General features: G+C 35.4%; 1 protein-coding gene across 4 annotated transcripts in view; it reads right to left on the reverse strand.

Annotated features, from left to right (window-relative positions):
* The window catches only part of GRB14 (growth factor receptor bound protein 14), a 127,499-nt gene that overhangs the window by 63,681 nt on the left and 39,228 nt on the right, over positions 1 to 24,590 (reverse strand). Inside the window, exon 1 of one of the 4 annotated variants that reach the window (XM_013984198.2) lies at positions 2,644 to 2,864. The exons of the other annotated variants lie outside the window; for them this stretch is intronic. Coding sequence (XP_013839652.1) covers positions 2,644 to 2,706 — 63 coding nt within the window. The 5' untranslated portion in view covers positions 2,707 to 2,864. Of the gene's footprint in view, positions 1 to 2,643; positions 2,865 to 24,590 lie in introns of those variants that run through there. 4 annotated transcript variants of the gene reach the window in all.

Raw genomic sequence — 24,590 nt, forward strand, 5'->3', positions numbered from 1 at the left:
CAAGAATCTTGATTAACTAGATCAAGAAAATCAGTTCCTAACAGAATTAGAGAAAGTCACAAATGTCTTTCCAATTTACTTGATAGTCTAATGAAATTTGATGTTCCTCAAAGATCAAAATATACATGATATGCTACAAAAAAGACCCACACCATGTTAAGTAAGGGCCATGTCCAAAGTTCAAGTTCCCAACCAATCTCAGGCAAATCTCATGCCCCCTTAGATCAGCTACACTAGCCGATAAGAATATTATTCCCTAGCACTATTAAGCATTTTCAGAAATGCCCTCAGCCTTTCAAATGATTAGGTTTCCAGCTGGCAAATTATTTTTGCAAGAACTGTTCAGTCAGGATGAGCAAACTTTATGCCAAATCTGTGGAAAATGTACCTGCCTTCTTGGTCAGTGAGAAACTGCCCCCCAAATACTCTGAGAAATGCTTGTATTAATTTGTATCATCTTAAATTATGGTGCATTTAGAAAACAACAAGTTAATTATAAGTGTGGAATAATTTCCTATCTTAGAAAAAAAAAATCATGGTGTGACCAGAGCAGATAGGTATTTTTTCGTCAGAAAAATACCCAGTTCCCAAAATAAGATACTAAGATTTTCAACACAATCTTAGAGACAATGCATCCTTTGAGGGTTAAAATGTTGGGAGAAAGAAATAGCGTAAGTACTTTCAGTAAATGATGTGCCAAATTATATGAACATTTAATATGTGTACTCACTGGGAAGGAATAACATGGACTTGGGCTTAGGGAATTCTGACTTATATAATTATTATAATAGAAACCTGACTAGAAGCTTATTATAACAAAGACCAAAAGAAATCACAATGATGTGTCCATTGGCAGCTCAGACCTAACATCAATTATAATCACAGCTTTCCAGAGTAATCTTGTTTTGCTACTTACCAATCATGCTGGATATTATTTTCCAGCCAAGTTTTACTCATACCAATTTCCCTAGACTAACTGCTCCAAGTCCTTGCAAATGACAGCATCTTTTTCTAATGTTTTATATTCTAAGATAATAAGAAATGATTTAAATATTTTATTCAAATTAGGAAAATTAAAAAATGTATTATTTGATTCACAGAATTACAGACACAAATAAGACAGAAAAGAACATTGAATGAAAACCTCTCAACTATTACACTACAGGTGAGGAAATAATGACAGAGACTTAAGTGACTTGCTCAAGGTTACACAGCTATGAAACAGAGAATCCAGGTGGGTAGGTTTTTCACTGTACCAACATGTTGAGCAAAAAAAAAAAAAAAAAAGCAAAAAAAAGAACCCATAGGATGAACATTTCTTAGTTAATCCAAACTGCAAAATTAACTGGATAAAGAAGAATTCAAACATAAGGCCTTAGATCTGATATACTCTAGTATACCTCTTCACATTACCAATGGGCCATGGAATCTATATGGTCATCTTTAAAAAACTGCAAAGTCTTAATCAAAATAAAGATTTCAGCTCAAAGCAAAATATTTTTAATTAAATTTGCCTAAGATGAGACAAAGGCATCAAGACAGATAAAGAACAAATGTTGGCAAAATTATCATATATATTTTCACTGCCAAGTAAAACGTCTCTGGTGAATAAGCAGCCAATTGGATAAGAAAAGAAACTGAAAACCTAAAAATTAAAAACAAAAAGACACGCTTCTTAAAAAAAAATACTCTACTGTAAAATCTGTCACTTCCAAATAAACTATGACTTTTAATGAAATACACTAATAGTTAAATATTGAATACAGTCAGGTATGGAAATAAATGTTACAGTTTCTAGTGTCACCAAAACCATTCAGAAAGCACAGTGCCAAAATGTATTTGGTACTTTCTTTTTCTATACAACAGATGTGATTCTTTAAGGATTTCAATATATTGTTCTTGGGGTATTTGCAAGTTAGCTTAGTATATTCAGTTTTACTTAAATGTTACATACATTGCATGGTGTATTTATTACCATATAAAATACAATGTTGCAAGTAAGGAATAGAAATAAATTTTACAAAAAACTAATAGACAAAATATTTTCACACACAGGACTAACTGCATTAATAATTAACAGGAAGAGTTTTTTTTTTTCCGCAAGGGAATTTAATGGAAAGTTTTTCTTAAGCAAGTAAGCAGAAATTCAATACAAATGGGTAGCAAACAAGAAGATAATAAATTGGTGCCATATGTTTAAGTAGTAAGACAATTATATAGTCCATTCAACAATGAAGATGGATGCATTATGAATTATAGTGAAACAAAGAAACAGCTCCTTAGTAAACAAATGTAAAACATAATAGCTAGCAGATTGCCTATTGAACTAAAGGCAAAGAGGCCTGAAGTTACAGTAGAAGGAAAAACAGAAAGAAAAGGCTTCAATACAGTCTCTAAATCACAATGCCCTGAAATTGAGACCAGACTGCTTTCACATGGAGCTTTTTTTACTACAGGGATGTTCTAGCCCAGCTTTTTTTTCTCCCTAGTCTAATTTCAATAATCTATCCTTTAATCACCTATAGCCTCAATGAATTAGTCTCTCTCAGAATATGTAATGAAAATTTCTAACACATTAATAAACACAGTAACAGGAAGGAAAAAAACAGCAAGAAAAAGAAAAAAAAAGCAAAAGTCACATACCCTTTTCTGTAGAACTATTGGCGTTATTGCAGGCAGAGTGACTCTTCTTGCACTCAAACTCATGCCTGCTCTTAGAATGATCCCCTCTCGGAGATCATGGACGAAATGAAAGAAATCTTTTACAGTTAGTCCTTGGGAATCTCGGGGCTCAGTGCGAAGAGACTACTAGTAAAGTAATAAATGTCACTCTGCTTATGTGATTCCAATCTACCCAAAGCCAATTAAGGATGGCTGTGGGACAGGACAAGGCAGTGACCAATCAAAGCCCAGAAAACTCCGCCTTTGTCCTTGGAAACACATTCTGATACTTTTGTTTATGATATTTAAAGAACCAGATTAACAGGCATCTAGTTCACTTAACTTTTTTTCCAAAACAGTGCAATTCAATGCCATTCTTTGTTGACTAGGCAGTTACGTCTTTACTAAAACATTTCAACATATGGCAGATAAGAAACTGTTTACATTGGTCTATTTAAAGAGTATAAATATGCAGATGCACTAAATTTACTTATGCTACTCGTAAAATTGATAAATGGGTAGATTGAAACAAAGTTTATAAGGCACAAAAAATAATCCTCAGTTTAGAACTTGTCCAAAAGTATTAAGTTATAAGTTATAATAAAAGGATTTTAATACGCATTTATGCATTTCATCTCCTAAACAGTTAAAATTTTGTATTATGGGCTTTTCAGCTATCCTTGAAGTCACACGCCTAAATATTCTTCTTAAATATTACTTTAACAAATCAACCTAAATAAAAATGTTAAATATAAAGGATGCCTTAAACTATAATACATGAATTGCAAAAGGTTATGTTTTTAAAAAGCACAGATCTGTGTAACTGAGCATATTTCATTCAATTCAAAGCATTTAAAAAATAATATGCTTAAGGAATACTCAAAATTTTAACAACCATTTTGCCTTTTTTCTTACAATATCTAAAAATTGTATTCTAACACTTTTGAGGGTTGGAGAAGGGTCCATTTCTGGTTTAAATTTTCAGTAAGGTCTATCAAGTGAAACACTCAAAAATGATAAAAGTATTGTAATATTAAATAAAACTAATCTGAGTTTTTATAATTATAAACCCCTCCTGGACTGACATCTTAATAAGGACATACTCAAGTACTCTTTGACCAGAGCACAGAGAATGACCCACTGCATCTGGCATGAGGGGAACTCCTCGTCACTTTCTCAAACACAACGTGGTTGTTGCGGTAACAAGGTGAAATGGAAGATTCTCAGGGACGGAGACACAAACTTTCCATTTCATTATCTAAACTGCTACTGGGCAGGGTTCGCTTGGGTGTGTTTTATATGCATGGTGATCTCATATTTCTCAAAAGAAAAAGAAACACTACAAACTCTAGGGTTCCCTACTTTGAATTTCAAAACCTACACAGATTCCTCACAATGGCAGCTGGGGCGGGCATTCACTTCATAAAAAAGTCACAGACAGATCTAGTTTTGGGGCATTCATTGGATACTTATCCTATTAGGTTTATCATGGTCTTTTAAAAGAAAACCACCAACAAAAATCTACAAATACTGGGAGGGGAGTCACCATTTGCGAAGTAAAAGATTCTGGGTTAACCTTGAGTCCCTTTTTTTGGCAAGCACACGATGATAACAAAGCCCAAAGTAACGACATAATTTCAAGATTATTACTTATAACTTTTGGCTTTTTCTTCTTTTCTCAATTTCGTTTTTGAATATTAAAAGAAGTATTATCTCTGGTTTCAAAAAGTGCCACCATAATCAAAGCAATTCACTGCACTAAATCATGAGGCAAAATACCCACTATGTACCAGGCGATGTGTCAGTCGCTAAGAACATGTTGCTGAGTAAGATACAGTTGTTGCCTCAGAGTGGAATAGAGATACTCATTATTAAATTAAAAATCATTCTTGGTAGTGGGCTGAGTCTAATTGTGATTAAAAGCCAAGTACCAGGGGTGTACCAAGGTAGAAGAGGTGAGATCATGGCAGGCTTCAAGGAGGAAAGGACATTTGCTTTGAAATGCAATTAGGAGGAAAAAATATGTAGAATTTGATAATGAATGAAGATACAGAGTGAGGTTTTTAAAACAGACTGTGTGTTTTGAAATCTAGGTGAGTGGGAAGTCAGAGATGCTGTTTTACATCACACTATAATGAATCCTTCAAGTCAAAACAACATCCGATGCCCTTAAAAAACATTGACAGGAGTTCCCATTGTGGGGCAACAGAAAAGAATCTAAGGAGTATCCATGAGGATGAGGGTTGGATCCCTGGCCTCGCTCAGTGGTTCAGGGATCTGGCATTGCCGTGAGCTGTGGTGTAGGTCTCAGACCGTGGCTTGGATCCCGCATCGTTGCGGCTGTGTTGTAAGCAGGCAGCTGCAGTTCAATTAGACCCCTAGCCTTGGAACTTCCATATGCCACAGGTGTGGCCCTAAAAAACAAAGCAAAACAAAAAAGAAACAAGAAAAAAAAAAAAAAACATTGAGAAACAACGAACTGCTGAATTATGATAGGTCATCTCTTTGGAACTCTTGAGAATGAAAGTTCATAAATTTTCAGTGAAAACCATAAGGACAAAAATGTGACTTTGTTGCTGAAATGGTCTTTGAAAAAAGCTCATATACACTTCACAGTCAACAGGCTGAAAGACTAATGAGATGACACTCACACTTAATAACATGGGCAGAGTCTCATTTTTCAGTGATCCTTTCCAAGTGTTCTTGTGCTTTATCTTACTTCCTAGTTACTGTAGACACTGCCTCAAAACTTAACTTTAGCCTATGCTTTTTTAAAAACCATTATTATAAATGACTTGCATACTCACTAATCATATCACCTGAGACTTAATTTCTTCACCTGCCACTAAATGGGGATAAAAGCTATGGCTTGCAGGAGCTCCCTGTGTGGCACCGCAGAAACAAATCCAACTAGTATCCATGAGGATAAGGGTTTGATTCCTGGTCTCGCTCAGTGGGTTAAGGATCCAACATTGCCATAAGCTGTTGTGTAGGTCTCAGATGCAGCTCTGATCTGGCATTGCTGTGGCTGTGGTGTAGGTCAACGGCTATAGCTCCGATTCAACCCCTAGCCTGGGAACCTCCATATGCCATGGGTTCGGCCCTAAAAAAAAAGCTATGACCAGCAATTTGGATTGCTATGAGAATCAAGGATATTAATTTTGGGTAGGGCCTGGAAGAGCCCAAGGAAGGTGCTGAAAAACACTTCTTTAACTGCTTCTGCAAAGAACTGGGCCTATGCGTTCTTTTGGACTTGATCATTGTTTCCAAAGTTAAATTTTGATATTGCAAGATTACAAACTCAATACAGCATGGTCAATAATGAAATACTATTTCATTAGGATAGCATTGTACATTATTTTGGTTTTTGTTCAATTTTTCACAGAACAAGGGTGAATTCTGCCACTCAAAATATGTATATCAAGGTTTCAATGTGAATTAAGAATAACACAAAACATAACATACAACAATCAATATTATGATGACAACTAATAATATTTAAGTGAGCACCCAAGTATGAGCCAGGCACTGAGCTAATTTTCACTGAATCCTTATGACAACTCTATGAAGTGAGATTTAGCTATTCAACAGATAGGAAACTAAGGCCAGAAGAGCAAACAGCTAAAAATGATCTCGGATATAAGTACATGTTGCAAAAATGCACCCAAGTTCACAAAGTACCTAAGTCAATCAGTCAAGGTGAAAACCACATCTGGTCCTCTCCAAAGCATTCCACTACCCCACTTCACAATAGTCTCTTCTACATTGTACTATATAAATGGAGATAACATTAGCATAAAATGTCATCTTCATACCCTCCTTGTCTCTGATTAACTAAGCATTTGTTTTACTAACTCATTTAATAAATAGGCATTGAGGGTCTTGGTATGTGTAAAGTACTATGATATTTGCTATGGGGAAATCAAAGTTGGTAAGTGCTAATTCCTGTCTACCAAAGGAGGGGACACATGGCAACACAGGTAAACACTTAGTCAAGTCAGTGTACAAGGTGGAATCTGGGCAGAAAAAGAATATGCCAAATTCTAGGTGCCAAGCCTGACTTTCTTTGTTTTCTTTTCTTTTCTTTTTTTTTTTTTTTTTTTTTTTTGGCCTTGTCCATGGCATGTACAAGTTCCCAGGCCAGGGATCAAACCTGTACCACAGCAACAACCTGAGCTGTGGCAGTGACAATGCCAGATCCTTAACCTACTGCACTACAAGGAAACTCCTCAAGCGTGACTTTCAAACCCCTTCTCTACTCAATATCAATAAAACCTTCTTAGAGCTCCCCAGAGCATGTTCAATTTCCATGTCTCTGTTCATGATGTTCATTCACTAAAACTCATAAATCTTTCTGCTGTACCACAACGGGAACTCCGGAGTTCCCGTAGTAGCTCAGTGGTTAACGAATCCGATTAGGAACCATGAGGTTGCGGGTTCGATCCCTGCCCTTGCTCAGTGGGTTAAGGATCCAGCGTCGCTGTGAGCTCTGCTGTAGGTCGCAGACGCAGCTCAGGTATGGTGTTGCTGTGGCTGTGGCGTAGACCAGCAGCTGCAGCTCCAGTTCGACCCCTAGCCTGGGAATCTCCACATGTCATGGGTGCAGCCCTAAAAAGCCAAACAAACAACAAAAAAAGAATTCTTCTTGATTACTGAGTCCTACAAAAATACCTGATTAGCCAACCAACTGACCAATCTCCTGTCTTACCCAAAACACAAGTTGTTTTGCCCCCCCCATCTCCCCCCGTATATTGTGCTATTGGGCTACGTATCTGAGGTAGCGCACAGCCCATCCAGATTCATTATCTCCCTCAAAGACTGATTAAAATTCAACCCCCTCCATCCTTCCTCCTTCAAAGTTATATCAGTCATTGTTCTGGACTTACACCTTTTTTTAGGACTTACACTTTTCCATTTCTTATTTGTCTTTCTTTGTACATACAAATACATTGCTTCAATAACTAATGAATCCTTTCATAGGCCCTAGTTTTTCTTGTCTAATGAAAATATAATCCTTAAGGGTGGGACCCAGGATTTCATTTCCTCTGCTGCTCCTAGAACACCTAGCAGGGTACTCTCTGTACACAGTAGGCATTATGTTCACTCACAATCAATGTGGAAAGACTAGTCACTCTGGTTACACAGAAGTTAAGCCTCCTTTCTCATAGTAACAATTGCTAGCCTTATGATTTATTCTCAACAAAAGCACATAGTCTTCTTCACAGGATCATTTGGATACTCTTTTGCTATGTGACATGGTTCTATTGGTGATCAGCAGTGTCAACACTAAATATAACTGTTGTTCTAAGAAGACTGATTTCAGAAATATCTTAAAACTATCAGGTTATAGCATTTAATAGCCATAAACAGTCTAGATGTTAGGCATAAACCCGGAACCTCTAGTTCTATCAGCTCATCTTACTCAAAGACTTTTGCTTATCTAGGTGCAGGTGTATGAGATGGCATCAGTCTTTCCACTCAATGATCTTCCTCCAGCCTATTCTTCCCCTTCCACTCTGACGCTCTTTCCTTCCACCAAGAATGTCTAGGATTTCAACTCTGATAGAAAGTTTCTTTTAAAGAGATGACTGAATGAATTTCTTTTTTTTTTTAAAGAAATTACTGAATGACATAAGCTTTCATGGTCATAAATATTACCAATCCATAGCTCATTCAACTATTTTTAAAGTGTCAATGTATTCCACTACTGACACAGTTTTCTAGGAACACTATGTCTATCTACCAAGGAGGTATAATGTATTGTACTATAAGAGGGCAGATGGACACTTAAAAATAATTAACAATAGTGTGTTATGTTCTTTAACTGAATATAAAGTTCTGGAACCATAAAAGAAAAAGAGCTTAATTTCACTGTAAGATAGCAGACAAGTTCCCCAAGTGAACAAAAGATGCAAAAATGAAGGTAATTCCAGGTAATGGAAACATATATGAATCTGGAAAAACATGGGTCAGACAAGAATGGTCATTCTATGTCATGCTGAGTTTGACTCTCATCCTCAAGGGCAGTGATACTTGATAAGATGTGAATTTTACTTAAGTGTGGAATTTTACTTCAGTGTGGAAGACAAACTGTGGAAGGGTGACTAAAAGGAAGGAAAAGAGAAAGAAAGAATGACTCCTAAGTAAGTCCTAGGGAGAAATGGAAATAATTAGAACAGAAAGAAGTCAAGACTTCAAAGATGATAGTAGGATAGCAATACAGGATCAAGTGGCCAAATACATTAACAATTATAAGTAAAATTGCATTTTTCCCTATAATGTGAGTTTGCAACATAAATTATAATTAGCAAAAGTATAGGCTATTAAAACATAAATGTCTTGTCTACACTTTAAATTTTATATACTTTAAGGTCCTCTTAAAAATAGTTAGATCAAGAAAGCAGAGGGAGTTCCTGCTGTGGCACAATGGGTTCCTGCTGTGGCACAGTGGGTTAAGGACCCAGGATTGTCTCCGAGGTAGTGTGAGTTCGATCCCCAGCCCAGTGCAGTGGGTTGGAGTAGGTTGCAGCTGTGGCTCAGGTTCGATTCCTGGCCTGGGACTTCCCTATGCCTTGGGTGTGACTGAAAAAGGGAAAAAAAAAAAAAAAAAAAAAAAAAGCATACGGAAAATAAGCATCTAACTTTCTTCATGCCCTCCCCAACCTTCAAATGACAAGAAGAAGAGGAGGAAAAGAAGAGGTCATTTCCTGCTAAGGAAGAAGAAATCATTTCTTTTTTTTAACCATGTTGGGATATAAGAAAAGTACCTTCAGTAGACCATAGTTAAAAGAATTTCTAGAAGCTAGAAAGTCATTGGGGATTAGATTAATAAAAGTATAAGAAATTACAGCCAGAATTTGTATATAAGAGAAATGATGGTGAAGGCAGATCTGGAGAACTTAGGTTTAAGGGTAGACCTAGAGAAAATGTAAGTTTATTTTAAGTACTATATTAATACATAAGAGAAAAGGAATGCAGAGGCTGAGGAAACTCAGAACTTCCAAACCTTATTATAATATAGCTAAAATCTAATAAATGGTATAGAAGATAAAGTTGAGAAAACTGTCTCCCATAATGTGAAGGAAAACTCAAAAAAAAAAAAAAAGAAAAAGAAAAAGAAACCATAGAGGAACAGTCTAGAAGATGAGCTACAGAAAGAAAGAAAAGTCAGAAGTTCCCTGAGCTGAATGAAGTTACGAATTTTAAACTAATAGTGCCCACAGATGGTTAAGTAAACTGAATGAAAAAGAACTATGGTAGATAAACAGTGTGAAATATGACAACTTCACAGAGAAAACATAAGATTCCTAACACTTTTTGAGAGAGAAATTGTTGTTTACCTGCACAGTATGAGAATCAGTATGGCATCACAATATTATCCAATTTCTCACCGATGTCCCTATGATGAGAAAAATCCTTAAAAAAAATAATAGAAACTGGAGGACGTCAGATATCCATTTTTTCAGCAACCCCATATCTCTGTAGCAGTGTGAAGTCATTATATTCATAAAAACTTGGAGTTCTCCTCATGGCTCAATGGAAACGAATCCAACTAGCATCCATGAGGACACAGGTTCAATCCCTGGCCTTGCTCAGTGGATAAGGATCCAGCGTTGCCATAAGCTGTGGTGTAGGTCGAAGATGCAGCTTGTATTCTGTGTTCCTGTGGAGTAGGCCAGCAGCTACAGCTCTGATTTGATCCCTAGCCGAGGAACCTCCATATGCCGTGGATGTGGCCCTAAAAAAGAGAAAGGAAAATTTTCACATCTTCCCCTTCCCTTTAGCTTAGAAGAATTAAAGACTGGGGAAAAAACTTCACATGCAAAAAAGGAAAAGTCTTTTTAACTTAGTCCTTGAACCATGACTGTCTTCCCCATGAACCTCCCATGAATGCTTTCCAAGAAAAACCCATTGCTTTGATGATGGATAATAAATCGGAGCCATGACTGAATCTGTACAAACATATGATGACTGTGAAGAAAGGAAAAAAGGCACAGGAAAAACAGGTGGCAGATGAGGACTACTTGTAAGAAAAGTACTGTCAAAGAACAGGTAAAATTTAACATCCTACGTTAAACCAAGAATAAAAATTAATGAAGCAAAATCGTATCTGTTCACATACAAAGCAGAAAAATTTTAAAAAGCATGAGAAACACCAAGACAATAAGAGGAGATGAAACAGCTGGCAGAGCTTGAGACTTAATTGTTACATATTGAAATCTACAGTAAAATCAAAGTCAAGGTAAGCAGATGAAAAATATAGGAATTGTAACCAAAGAAAGAAAAATTTTTAAATTTAAGAAGTATTAGGCTTGTTCCATACTCTGCTGATTTCATCTTATTTCTAAATTCTGGTTTCTGTCTAGATTGTGATTAAGAAGGTAAAATACTTTAGTATACCTTGGGGAAAAGCAATATAATAAGACCTCTACCTATAGTCTGAAAATAAGAATAGAATTGTCCAGTGAGTTGGTCTATTCTCCCAACATATGGAATTAAGCTACTCATGTAATGTTCATTGATAAATTTGTCCATAGCTTAAGAGATATTTAGCACTCCAATAGGAACAACAAGCATGTGTGATATTTTGTAAATATTCATTAGCATATTTCCTAGCTATAAATACAGAAGGTAGAAGTCCATATTGAGTGGTGTAAAAGCTTCAGTTGTAGTGTAACAGGAAATTTCAAACAAGATTTTAGAAAAAGAGTGACAATTATTACTTCATTCTTTATATTTCTATTGAGGGATATGTACTTTACTATATTCAGTGAATCTCTTCATTCTCTTCTTACAGTCTTTCTTGCCCCTAGAGAAGAATGAGTGAATTACTAAACAGGTAACAATGAGTTAAAAAAAAAAAAAAAAAAAACTACATAAATTTAGCTCAAACAACTGGCTCGATCTTGCATATCTTGCCTGCCACATTGACCAGTAAATGGACACTAAGCTCTTTACCCTCACATGACAAACACAGTTGTAACTGAACCCAGGATCTGCCTCTTAAGACACGACTGAAATGTTATTTCCTTTCTGTAATCTTATTTTCAGACCTGATAAGGTTTGAGGTTGGCTGCTGGTACTCTATCATTCCCTAAAAGATTCTGCAGACCCATGTCACTTAGATATGAGAGTCAAGGTCTATTTTGTTTGAAAAGTGAGTGGGTAGCTGGGAAAGGACTAGAAAGTTCAAGCTTTGTTTACGATTTATACTGATTTCCCTATTCCAAATTTACTATTCACACAAAGTTGAAACACTTTTTAAAAATTTTAATGCTTAAAAGAAAATACCTATCGAAAGGCACACTCCCCCCAGAAAAACTCATTTTATTTTATTTATTTTACTTTTTGGCTGCACCTGTGACATGTGGAAGCTCCTGGGCCAGGGATCGAACCCAAGTCACAGAAGTGACAATGTTGGATCCTCTACCCACTAAGCCACCAAGGAACTCCAAATGCATTTTAATAGTCAATGGTAAAACACCCTATTTTATTAGATTTGAAATTTAAAGAGTCCTCTGGACATCAAAAGACAACGAAAAGCTCTAATAGCTCTGTTGATCTGTTGTAGTATTTCTCCGCAATAACATTCACCAAATTTCAGTGGACACTACTGCCTTCTAGTTTCTCTACTGGATGGAGTAATGCCCATGAAATCCTCAGGGAAAGAAAACAGAAAAATAGAAATGAGACTTTTAAATCTAGCAAAAGCCATTGACTGTAAATGTAACAGGCAATGTTCAAAATTTTTGAACATAATAAAGCACATAAAATCTTATTCCCATGGAACTTCCTTAAGGAATTTACTAGAAGATAAACTATAATCATCCAAGAGATGGCAGGAAAAATGGGAGTAAAAGGACTATAATAAATACCAAAACTAATTAGGGGACTAAATCCCTATGTGATTATATTGCTATAATAAAATATAAGTAATAGAAACCTTAAAAATGCAGAAATGATAAAACAAACATAGAAAGATAAAAGCTTGGAGGAAAAACATGGAATGTTACTGAGATCAAAAGATATTATTTGAAATGGATAAATCACAGGAGAATTTAAATTATTAAATTAAATTATTTTATAATGCTAAAATCAGCTGGTAGAAAAGGGAAGAGGAAGAAAAATATTAATTTTATTACTGCTCCTTAGAGGAGATTAATATATAACATTTAAAGAAATAAGAGGCTTAAAGTTTCCATACGTTATAGTCATAATGATAAGAGAAATATAAAACTTTCTACTTGGAAGAACACAATGCTAAGAAGGCAGAACATATTGTAAATTTTTTTCAAAACCTATAAATTTTAACACATAATATAAAATACTGAAACAGTATTAACACCAAACTTTTATGTTATCTCAATAAATGTTAGCCAAATTCACCTACTGAAAGGGAACAAACTTCCCATTTGAATCACATGGCACAAGCTACTCTATCCTGTGGGAAAGAGACCCCTGTAGCCAAGTGACTGACAAAGTTTGAAAGAAATCCAAGAATGTGGGGGTGGGGGTGAAAAGGAAAAAAAGAAAGAGGGAAGGAGAGATGAAGAAAGAATAGAGGGAGGGAGGGAAGGAAAGAATGTGGTAGTCGATAACATGCAAGATTGAACTCAGGACAGAAAAGCATTAACAAGCAATGAAGAAAATTTAATGCTAAAAGATGTGATTCACAATAAAAAAATACTGATTGTGAATATCTAGGTGTCATTTAATACACATTTGTAAAGCATTCCTTATAGGATATATAAAGAAAATCAGATAGAAACACATTACTTTTTGGACACACCTATGGCATGCAAAAGTTCCCAGGCCAGGGATCAAACCCATGTCAGAGCAGCAACCTAAGCCACAGCAATGACAGTGCTTTATCCTTAACACAGTAAGCCACCGGAGAACTCCTAGAAACATATTATTAATAGACTATCATCCAACCCTCTCAAACCAAGTATATTAAAAAGTAGATATAAATATGAAAAACATATAGGCTAATGTAAATAATAAAATAGACTTAACTCTTACATACGGAATTCTAAGGTTATAGAATTCTAAGTTATCAGAGACTATAACTTTTCTTGAAGAAGAGTTTTAAAAATCCTGGTCATATTTTAAGTTACAGATAAAACTCCAATAAATTTTAATAGTGGCAGGAATGCAAACAACATTTTCTGATCACGATATAATAAAATGAAAAATTACTAATAAAATCTGGAGTTAGGAAAAGTTTTAAGATTTTTCACAAAACTCTTCAAAGAAAAAAACTGAAATTGCAGACTATCTACAAAATAATAACAGTAATGAATTTAATGAAAACACTATATGTACATCTTATATTGTTAACATAGTTCTCACACTATAATTCATAGTCTTAAACACGTATCTACGAAAATAAATTCACTAACATCCAAAATTTAGAAAACATCTTTAAGTTAAATCTGAGGAAAGCAGAAAGGAGAAACTTAAACATAAAAGTAGAAATTAAAACTTGGAAAAAGCAAAACAGTAAAACTAATAAATAAGTCCAAGATATTTCTTCAGGGGAGGAAAAATAAAACAGGTATGAAAAAATCTAGAGGAGAAAAATGGGAAAGTTACAATACATAAAATAAAAAATAATACCAAAGAGATGAAGAAGCAATTAAAAGAATATTAATAAAATACTTCCCCCAATTTTATGCAAATATATAAAATCCAGGAAACAGAAAATTCAAAGACATCAATTACCACAGAAAAAAGAGAGAAAGTTGTCAAAGAGATATTTCCCAAAAAGGTGGGCCAGTTCACCATTTGTTTTATAAAGAAATTCTACATAACCTTTAAGGAACAGATAATGTTTTTGATATTCAAACTGTTTCAGAGTAAAGAACATGTGTAATTATAATCAAGAAAGTTAGAACAAGATCAATGAGGAATGTCTTTCTAGACCTGATATACCTAACATAATCTAAAAGGGTAGTCATCCAGGTTTTACAAAGGTGCTAGCAGACCCATGTGTACATGTGACAGCTGGTACTGAAAATCAAGGGAGAAAGGATGAAATACTCAGAAAAACTAACTATACCCATTTGAGTAGACAAAGGATATAGATACTTTACCTAAACTGATACACTAAAATGGACCCCAAAGTTAGAAAACTAAAGAGGAATTTCTAAAAATTAACTAACCTATATATAGAAAAAAAAATCAAAGGATGGTTTAATAATCTAGACTTATAATCCATAAAAAATTCAAAAAATTTAGCTCATGAATATGTTTAACGTTTATAGTACAACAGACTCCATATACACAAGGCACAGACTGAGAGAATATGGGTACACATTTAAGAGAGGATTAATATTTAGAATATATAAAGAGTTCCTAAAAATTAACAGAAAAAATAAATACATCTCCAGATAAAAATGAATCAAAAGGCAAATATGAACATACTATTCACACACACACATGTAAAACATATTATACTACTGAATACAAAAACTTGAAAAAATATTCAATCTCATTAATAATAAGAGAAATGTATATTAAAATAAGGAACTTTCAATAGTACAGGGAACTACATATAGCATCCTGTAATAAACCATAACAGAAAACAATACTAAAAAGAATAGAAATATGTATAACTGAATCATTTTGCTGTATACCAGAAACTAACACAACATTGTAAATCAACTATACTTTGATAAAAAATAAATAAATAAGGCAGTTTCACTATTGGACAATTTTTTCTTTTTTTTTTGCTTTTTAGGGCTGAACCTCAGGCTTCCTCAGGCATATGGAAGTTCCCAGGCTAGGAGTTGAATCGGAGCTACAGCTGCCAGCCTGGGCCACAGCCACAGCAACACAGGATCTGAGCCACATTCTGCGACCTACACCACAGCTCAAGGCAACATCAGATCCTTAACCCACTGAGCAAAGTCAGGGATTGGATCTGCATCCTCATGGATCCTAGTCAGGTTCGTTAACTGCTGAGCCATGAAGGGAACTCCCTGGACAAAAATTTAAAATATCAATAATATCAAATGCTGGCACACATGTTAGGAAGAAAGTGGTACCATCAGACATGGATGAAAGTAGAATAAATGGGAATAGGCATTAAGGAAGGAAATTTGGCAGCATCTATAAAAATCTTGAGAAGCCACATCCTTTAATGTAACTCTGCCTTTCCTGGTTCTCTAGACTAACAAGCATAAATTTTTTTTTTTTTTTCTTTTTTGGCCATCCTGCAGTTGTGGAGTTCCCGGGCCAGGGATCAGGTCCAAGCTGCAGTTGTGACCTAAGCCACAAGGCCAGATCCCTAACCCACTGTGCTGGGCTGAAGATCAAACCTGCGTCCCAGCACTCCTAAAATGCCACCAATCCCGTTGTGCCAGAGTGGGAACTCCTAGCATAAATATTTAAAAAGATGTCTGGAAGAATATTCTCTGTAGCATTGTTTACAACAGAAACATTTAGAAACAACTGATATATTGACAACAGTTACATATTAATAAAATATATTCAGATTATGGGATAGTAGGTAGCAATTGACAGAACTAAGGCATGGTTTAACAAAAAAAGGCTGTAAAAACATAAAATTTTAAAAATCACAGAACAATAATTTAGTATGACCCCACTGGTGTGGAAACAAAGAAAATACCTACCTATATTTTCATATCTACACATCAGTGTAGGTAAGATCATAAGAAAAACCTAGAAGAATCCCTGCCAAATTTTAAGTCTTGATCTCTAGAGAGGAAAGTGAGATTGAGGAGAGATGTGATCATGAAGTGGTTATTTTTAATGTACTTACTTTTATAATTCATTTACTATTCATGTAAAAATTAAAATGTAAAAAGCCTTAAGATTACTTAAGTTAAAGGTCAAGTACTTAAAAGTAGAGTTGCCATGAGCTCTGACTGCTCAAATATTGACAAGGGCTACTTAAGGATTCTTAAAATATTCTTCTGAGCAACTGTCTCTGGTATTAGCATTTAATGCATTCTATATGTTACCCATTTCTTTAAAATACATTGTATTTAGGAAGTACAAATTACTTATACACATAGTAAATATTAGAATTGTCTATGAGGTTGTTTGTAACTTAGTAAAATTCCTCTGGTCAAAAGATCATTTAGTACACCTTGAAAACCTCTGTGTACAGAGAGATAATAACAGCTGTGTTCATATTTTTTGTATCCCTGCACCCAGTGGGTTTCCAGGAGGTTCTTATTAACTATTGGTTAAATGAAGGTGTGCTCTAGTTGTTAGGGTGGTACTTTCTTCCCTGAATTCCCTGTCTGTCCCTCTCCCCTCAAGCAAGTGAAACCAACTTCATTTTAAAGAGGAAATAGGAGACATGAGTCACAAAAATATATTTTTACTGCCAAACATAACTGTATTTGCCCATGTTGTAGCTTACCTGTTTCCAATTAAATTAGAAAATGCTCCTTTCTATCCTTTAGATTCTACCCTTTACCTATGCTTTGTCCCTTGTGGCAGGCTTGATAATGCCCCCTTTCCATCAAAAAAAGAAAAAAAAAAAGTACAAAAAGTCCACGTCCTAATCCCTAGAAGCTACAACTGCATATATATTTGCTTACATGGTAAAAAGGAGATGTGATTAAGTTAAGGATCTTGAGAGGTGAAAAGTATCCTGAATTATACAGGGGGTCCCAAGGTATTCACAAGGGTCTTTATAATATGAAGGCAGGGAGGGTGAAAGTCAGAGAAGATGCCAGTGAAACAGAAAAAGATGTCAAAATAGAAGCAGAGGTCAGAGTGATGTGAAACCAAGAACCAAGGGATGCAAGCAGCCTCTAGACTCTAGAAAAGGCAAGTAAACAGTCTCCAGAAGGACTAAGTCCCTGCTGACACCATGATTTTGGTCCAAGGAACTGGTCTCAGATTTCTGAAATTGTAAGATATTAAATGTGTGTCATCTGAAGTTACTAAATTTGTTATCATTTGTCACAGCAATAAGAGGAAACTAATACAGTCCCCTTTCCCTCCAGCTTCTTAGGAGCCCTACTTGATCCTGATACTCTTTTCTCTCTTTCAGATACTTAACCTTTTCTCAGCCAGATTCCTCACTGGCTTTTTTTTTTTTTTTCCTTTGCTTTGCTTTTTAGAGGCCGAACCCGTGGCTCTAGGAAGTTCCTGGGTAGGCTACACCACAGCCACAGCAACACAGGATCCAAGTTGTGCCTGTGACCTACACCACAGCTCATGGCAACACTGGATCCCTAACCCAGTGAGGGACGCCAGTGATCAAACCCAAGTCCTCATGGATACTAGTTGGGTTCTTAAACTGCTGAGCCATGACCAGAACTCCCAAAATGAAGCCTCTAGATTTAAAAACAAAAGACAAAATTTCTCTCCAGCTAAAGTATTTACCTTTTCTTCCTTTTACCAACAAACTTCTCGAAATATAATCTAAGGCTTCTATTCTGAAGGACTTAATCCAACCCTTTTATCAATGATGTCTGTGAAGCTAAGTAAAATAAACATTTTTCATTCTTTCTAACTCCTTCAGTATATGTGAACATTCTTGGCTAGCTTCTCTCTGTTGACTCTCATTTGGCCCCCTCATTCAGTCCAAGGGCTTCAGTCACCACCGTTTAAGCAGATGCTCACAAACTCACATCTCCTCCTCAGATATCTCTGTGAAGCAACAGCCCCATATGTTTAATTGGCTATTTGATATCCCTGTTTGGATGACTCAAATGCATCTTGAACTCAAAAAGTCCAAATCAAACTCACACAATCATTATCTGACACCCAAGCCTGGTCCTCTTCCAGTGTTTCGAGCTCAGTGAATGTACCACCATCCATCCATTCAGGTGCAAATGCAAGGAATTTGGGAGTAATTCTGGATCTGCCTCATGGTTCTATACCTTATATCCATTGAAATCCTGCTAATTTTACTTTGCAAGTAACTCCAAAATTACTTGGAGTTAATTTTCATTTCTTTTAGTTCCCAGGAACTAAGTAAAATCTTCAGATCTCCATGGCCACACACCTCCCCTTCCACACTGCCACTGGAGTAGCTAATAAGAGAACTCAGAACTTTGTGTCCTACTAGATATTTAATCCTTACAGTTTCACAATGACTATCTGAGTCCCTCAAGGCAAATCTCTTATGCCCTTCTCCCTCTTTACATCAGTTAACCCAAGCCCCAAACACCAAACACCAGGTCATCCATCCTCTCCACTTAGGATCAGCACATCACCTACACTTCCCCAACTACTGAGGTCCTTGTACTATACCTCTGGATCACACAATTAATCATGAACAAAATCCCATAAAATTTAACCTCTTCTCTCTCAACTTATCCTTTATTCTAACCAAACCCTAATTATCACTAAAGATCACGGTTCCACATGTCTCATGGCCCAGAGGTGGCAGTAGTTCTTCTTGTTCCTTACTGCCATTTTTAGACAGATTTTCCTCCTTTTTTCTATATTTGCTTAGCTTTAAATATTTTACCATTAAACTATACCATCCATTGCTCTTCCTTGTAGCAGTCATCTTTGGTCATCTCAGATACTCTCATGAATGGACAGAGGTTACTCATGCAATCAGAGAACAAGAGTGAATATTCTCAGGAAGAAGATGACTTTTCTAAAAATAGCTTTAATTTTTCATTCATAATGTCTAAGAATTGATTTAAAAAATCAAATAGCATACAAAAAAAAACAGGGCTGAGGTGGGGGGAAGACAATAAAAAAAGATCTGGATGTTGGAACTATCAAATGCAGACTTCAAAATAACTGTAAGTAATGTGTTCAAGAAATAAAGAATTCACAGAAGAACTTAAATCTATAAAATAGATATTCTAGAACTTAAAAGAATAATAATATGGTTAAAAACTCAAAATATAGCAGGTTGGATATAGCCAAAAAGAAAATTAGTGAGCCGAAATATCTCAGTAAAAACATTTAGATTGATATAAGAGGAGCAGAAAAAGGAGGAAAAAGCATAAGATACACTTGAGGCAGGAAAAAATACTAAGGAGGCAACAGAAAAAGAACTGGAAGAGCTATTTAAAGGACTTTCTTTATATGGTCAAGATATTCTAAAACTGAGAAATGCCATGAAGTCAAAGAATTAAGATGCACTATGCAGAGTTCCCATTGTGGCTCAGGGGTTAAGGATGACATAGTTTCTGTGAGGATGCAGGCTTAATCCCTGGACTTGCTCACTGGTTTCAGGATCTGGCTTTGCTGCAAGCTGTGGCATAGGTCAGATGTGGCTCAAATCTGGTATTGCAGTCACTGTGGTGAAAGCCACAGCTGAGGCTCCAATTCAACCTCTAGCCCAGGAACTTCCAGGAAACTGGAACTTCCATTCCAACCTCTAGCCCACCTTCCACTTGTGGGAGGTGCAGCCATGAAAAGAAAAAGAAAAAAGAAAAAAAAAAAAAAAAGAAGCACTATTCATGTCAGGTGGTTTTTTAAAATAATATTTTAACATAATAATAATAGGAGTTCCCATTGTGGCTCAGTGGTTAATGAATCCAACTAGGAACCATGGGGTTGCAGGTTCCATCCCTGGCTTTGCTCAGGGGACTACAGATCCAGAGTCTCAGAAAGAAAACCAGAGATAATCTGTTATTAGCAGGAGAGCATTAAAATAAATATAAAATGGAATTCTTTAGGGAAAAGGAAACTCGATTCCAGATTTTTTAAAGTGCACAATGCAAGGAAGAGCAATGACATATTAATGCCTTATGAAGTTTAAAATATGTTACAAGAATTAAAATATATGACAACAGTAACACAATGAATGAAAGGGCAATAATAGAGTTAACTGGCCTAACTAGTGATAACAGTATTGCTTCAAAATGTCAAGGACATATGTTACAAAGCCTAAGAATAATCACAGAAGGAATAGTAAAGAAGTGTAAAGCTACAAGCTAATAGAGTGAAATAGTTCAATAATTTTAAAAGACTTGATTAATCCAAAAGAAAGAAAGAAGCAAAAAATAAGGAGCATAAAATAGGACAAATAATAAAATGGTAAAATAATATACTGTTTGAAATTGTAAAGCATTTTATTCATTTTTACTTTATTTATTTTTTTGTCTTTTTAGGGCCACATCCACGGCATATGGAGGTTCTTAAGCCAGGGGTCAAATTAGAGCTGTAGCTGCTGGCCTACATCACAGCCACAGCAACACGAGATCCGAGCTACGTCTGCAACCTACACCACAGCTCACGACAACGCCGGATCCTTAACCCACTGAGCAAGGCCAGGAATCGAACCTGCGTCCTCATGGATGCTAGTCAGATTCGTTTCTACTGAGTCATGACGGGAACTCGTCATTTTTAATTTAAAATTGACGTAATTTCTTAATAGACTTAATAAACATTCTAGATAAGTTCAACAAAATGAGCTTTTCTTATCTAAGAGAGGTTCCTTCTTTACTGGTACTAAAAGTCATACTTGTTTTGTTTCTCTGTAAATATACATGATTAGGTAACCTCATGTACTTATGTATCATAATCAAATTCTATATTAGTACCCACAGTTTGAAATGAATTACATTGAATTCAATTTATATACTATGAAAAATTTAACCCAATTTCAAATTTCTATCATATTTTTATTTTAAATAAAAAATGTTTATTCAGCCCAATAATAATTTTTTTCCCTATTAACTGTGACTTCGGTATGTTCTACAATGAGACAAAATGACACTTGGGAAACTACTAGTACTTCTAATGCTGTGATATAATAATTAAAGTATTCTTAGAGCACCTAAATGCACTCAAAAGCTTCATTTAAAAGAAGATCTAAACAGACAACTCTCCAAAGAAGATATACAGATGGCCAAAAAACACATGAAAAGATGTTTAACATCACTAATTATTAGAGAAATGCAAATCAAAACCACTATGAGGTATCACCTTACACTGCCCAGAATGGCCATCATCAAAAAGTCTACAAACAATAAGTGCTGGAGAAGGTATGGAGGAAAAGAAACCCTATTACATTGTTAATGGGAATGTAAATTGGTGCAACCACTGTGGAAAACAGTATGGAGATTCCTCAGAAAACTAAACATAGAACTACCATTTGATCCAGCAATCCCACTCCTGAGCATCTATCCAGAGAAAACCACAACTCTCAAAGACACATGTCCTCTGATGTTCATTGCAGCACTATTTACAATAGCCAAGACATGGAAAGAACCTAAATGTCCATCGACAGAGGAGCGGATCAAGAAGATGTGGTACATATACACAATGGAATATTAGCCATTAAAAAGAACAAAATACCAGCATTTTTTGCAACATGGATGGATCTAGAAATCATCATGCTAAGTGAAGTCAGCCATACAATGAGACACCAACATCAAATGCTTTCATTGACACGTGGAATCTGAAAAAAGGACAGACTGAACTTCTTTGCAGAACAGATGCTGACTCACAGACATTGAAAAACTTATGGTCTCTGGAGGAGACAGTTTGGGGGGTGGGGGGATGTGCTTGGGTTGTAGCATGGAAATCCTATAAAATCAGATTGTTATGATCATTATACAACTACAGATGTGATAAATTCATTTGAGTAATAAAAAAAATTTAAAAATTTTTAAAAAAAGAAAGAAGTTTATATCATTAAAGAAGCCCTTTTTAAAATCTCAGCTTAATAATCCATGATAACTTTCCAAATTACCTTTGTAAACTCAATCATAAAAAAAAAACACACACACATACTCCAATGTTCATAGCAGCACTATATACAAGACATGGAAACAACCTAAATGTCCATCAACAGAGGAGTGCATAAAGAAGATGTGTTACATATACACAATGGAATATTACTCAGCCATTAAAAGGAAAGAAGTAATGGCATTTGCAGCAACATGGATAAACCTAGAAATTATCATGCTAAGTGAAGTTAGTCGGATGGTGAGACACCAACATCATATGCTATCACTTACATGTGGAATCTAAAAAAAGGACACAATGTTCTTCTTTGCAGAAGAGATACTGACTCACAGACTTTGAAAAACTTACCATTTCCAAATGAGACAGGTTGGGGAGTGGGGGGATGAGCTGGGGGTTTGGGATGGAAATGCTAAAAATTGGGTTGTGATAATCATTGCACAACTATAAACAATAAAATTCATTGATTAATAATAAAAAAAAAACTTTGTTTTAAGAGTGAAACCACAGATTACCACATCTCTGGGTTATACTGAGAGATGTAAAAGATGACGACCTGTATTTAAACTCCAACTCTACCACTTAGTAGTGTGATCTTGAGCAAGTTACCTAACTTAGTGTCTCAGTTTCCCTACCGTGAGCACATATGGAAATAATATGCTTTATATATATTAGCTGCTATTATTAGTGGTGTTGTTGTCCTTGTTAATATTGCTAGCATTAAGTTGGAAGACTTGAGTTTTGGTCTCAGGTCCTCTACCAACTCTCAGAGCATTTAACCTTCTCTGTAAAATGAGGTATTTGTACGAAATGGTCTTTAAGTGTTTTTTCATTTATAATGGGGGAGGGACATTAATATAAACTTGAAAACACACTCATTTCCTGAAATAAAAATATTTGATAAATATCTGATAAGTATTTGAATATTTATCAGAGAGATGATCAGAAGTAGGTTCCTACAATTTTAAATTTCTTTCCATAAGACTTAAGTATTTTTCTCTTAAATACTGTCATTGCAACAATACAAAGGAATATTTGCTATCCTGCCACCCTGCTGACTAAAGACACAAAACTACAGCTGCTCTTTTCCCAAACATTATAAATCATACATAACAAATTGCCATGTAATGTTTTGCTCTACTCCTCCTCTTCATATCCATCACGAAACTGCTACAGTGCCTTTATAAAAGTTACAGGGAATGCTACAACTTAATATTTCATATCTTCCTTTTTATCAGTGGAAAAGATATTAGAACATAGAAAACCTTTTGAAATAGACCTCAACTCTCAGATTTATTACGGTCAATCCCAAGCAATAAGTCAGTTTATTTCCAAACTATGTCCACAGCCAAAACAAGTTAGATGTTATAAGAAATGTCATTAAAATGCACAATATTTTAGCCATAAGCAGTATTATGTCTGATTTTCAATTTTCTTCACAGACTCTTAAAAGGAAAAGCACTAAAAACAGAGTAACTATTTCACAAAGATCTGACAATATTCCTATGTGATTAGCAAATACAGCTATTCATAAAAATCACGAAGTGATCATATAAATGATATAAAATCCTCTAATCAAAGTGGTTAAGAAAGCACAATTTTGGTTACCAGTCAGGTCCAGTAAAAACAACAGCAACAATAAAAACCTTCCAAATCTACTTTACTTCATGTAAACTTAACATTACAATGCAGCATGACTTCGATGTACCCATTCACTTATTCATTCAACTGTATTTACTAAGAAAAAGTTCCAAAAGAGACACTGTTAGACCTTAGTAAATTACAGATGACTACGACATAGTTTCCACCTAAAGTCACTTCAGTGCAATATTTTAAATGCTATTAAGAGATGTACAAATCCTGTGCTTTGGACCATACAGAGAAAGGGTGAGACTGCCAAAGGCTTCATAAAGAAGGAAGTTCTGGAGTTGGACCTTAAAAGAGAAGGATTTCACTAGAATAAATGAGAAGTAAGGAGAATTCCAGACAAAGGGAACAGCACAGGACAGATCTGGAAAACAGCATAATATATTTTAATTAGAATGAGTGAATATATAAAGAATATCAGGATACAAGGCTGGAAATTTTAACTGGAGTCAGTCTTTTAGAAAACTTGAAAATTAAGTTTAAGAACCTGATATGAATTTTGTAGGCAGTAGAGGAGTTCCCTGGTGGCCTAGTTGTTAAGGACTCGGCATTGTTACTGCCATGGCTTGAGTTCGATCTCTGGCCCAGAAACTTCTGCATGCCACAGGCATGGACAAAAAAAATGTGTAGAAGTG

This window comes from Sus scrofa, chromosome 15 (genome assembly GCF_000003025.6).
Source record: "Sus scrofa isolate TJ Tabasco breed Duroc chromosome 15, Sscrofa11.1, whole genome shotgun sequence".
Taxonomy (NCBI): Eukaryota; Metazoa; Chordata; class Mammalia; order Artiodactyla; family Suidae; genus Sus; species Sus scrofa.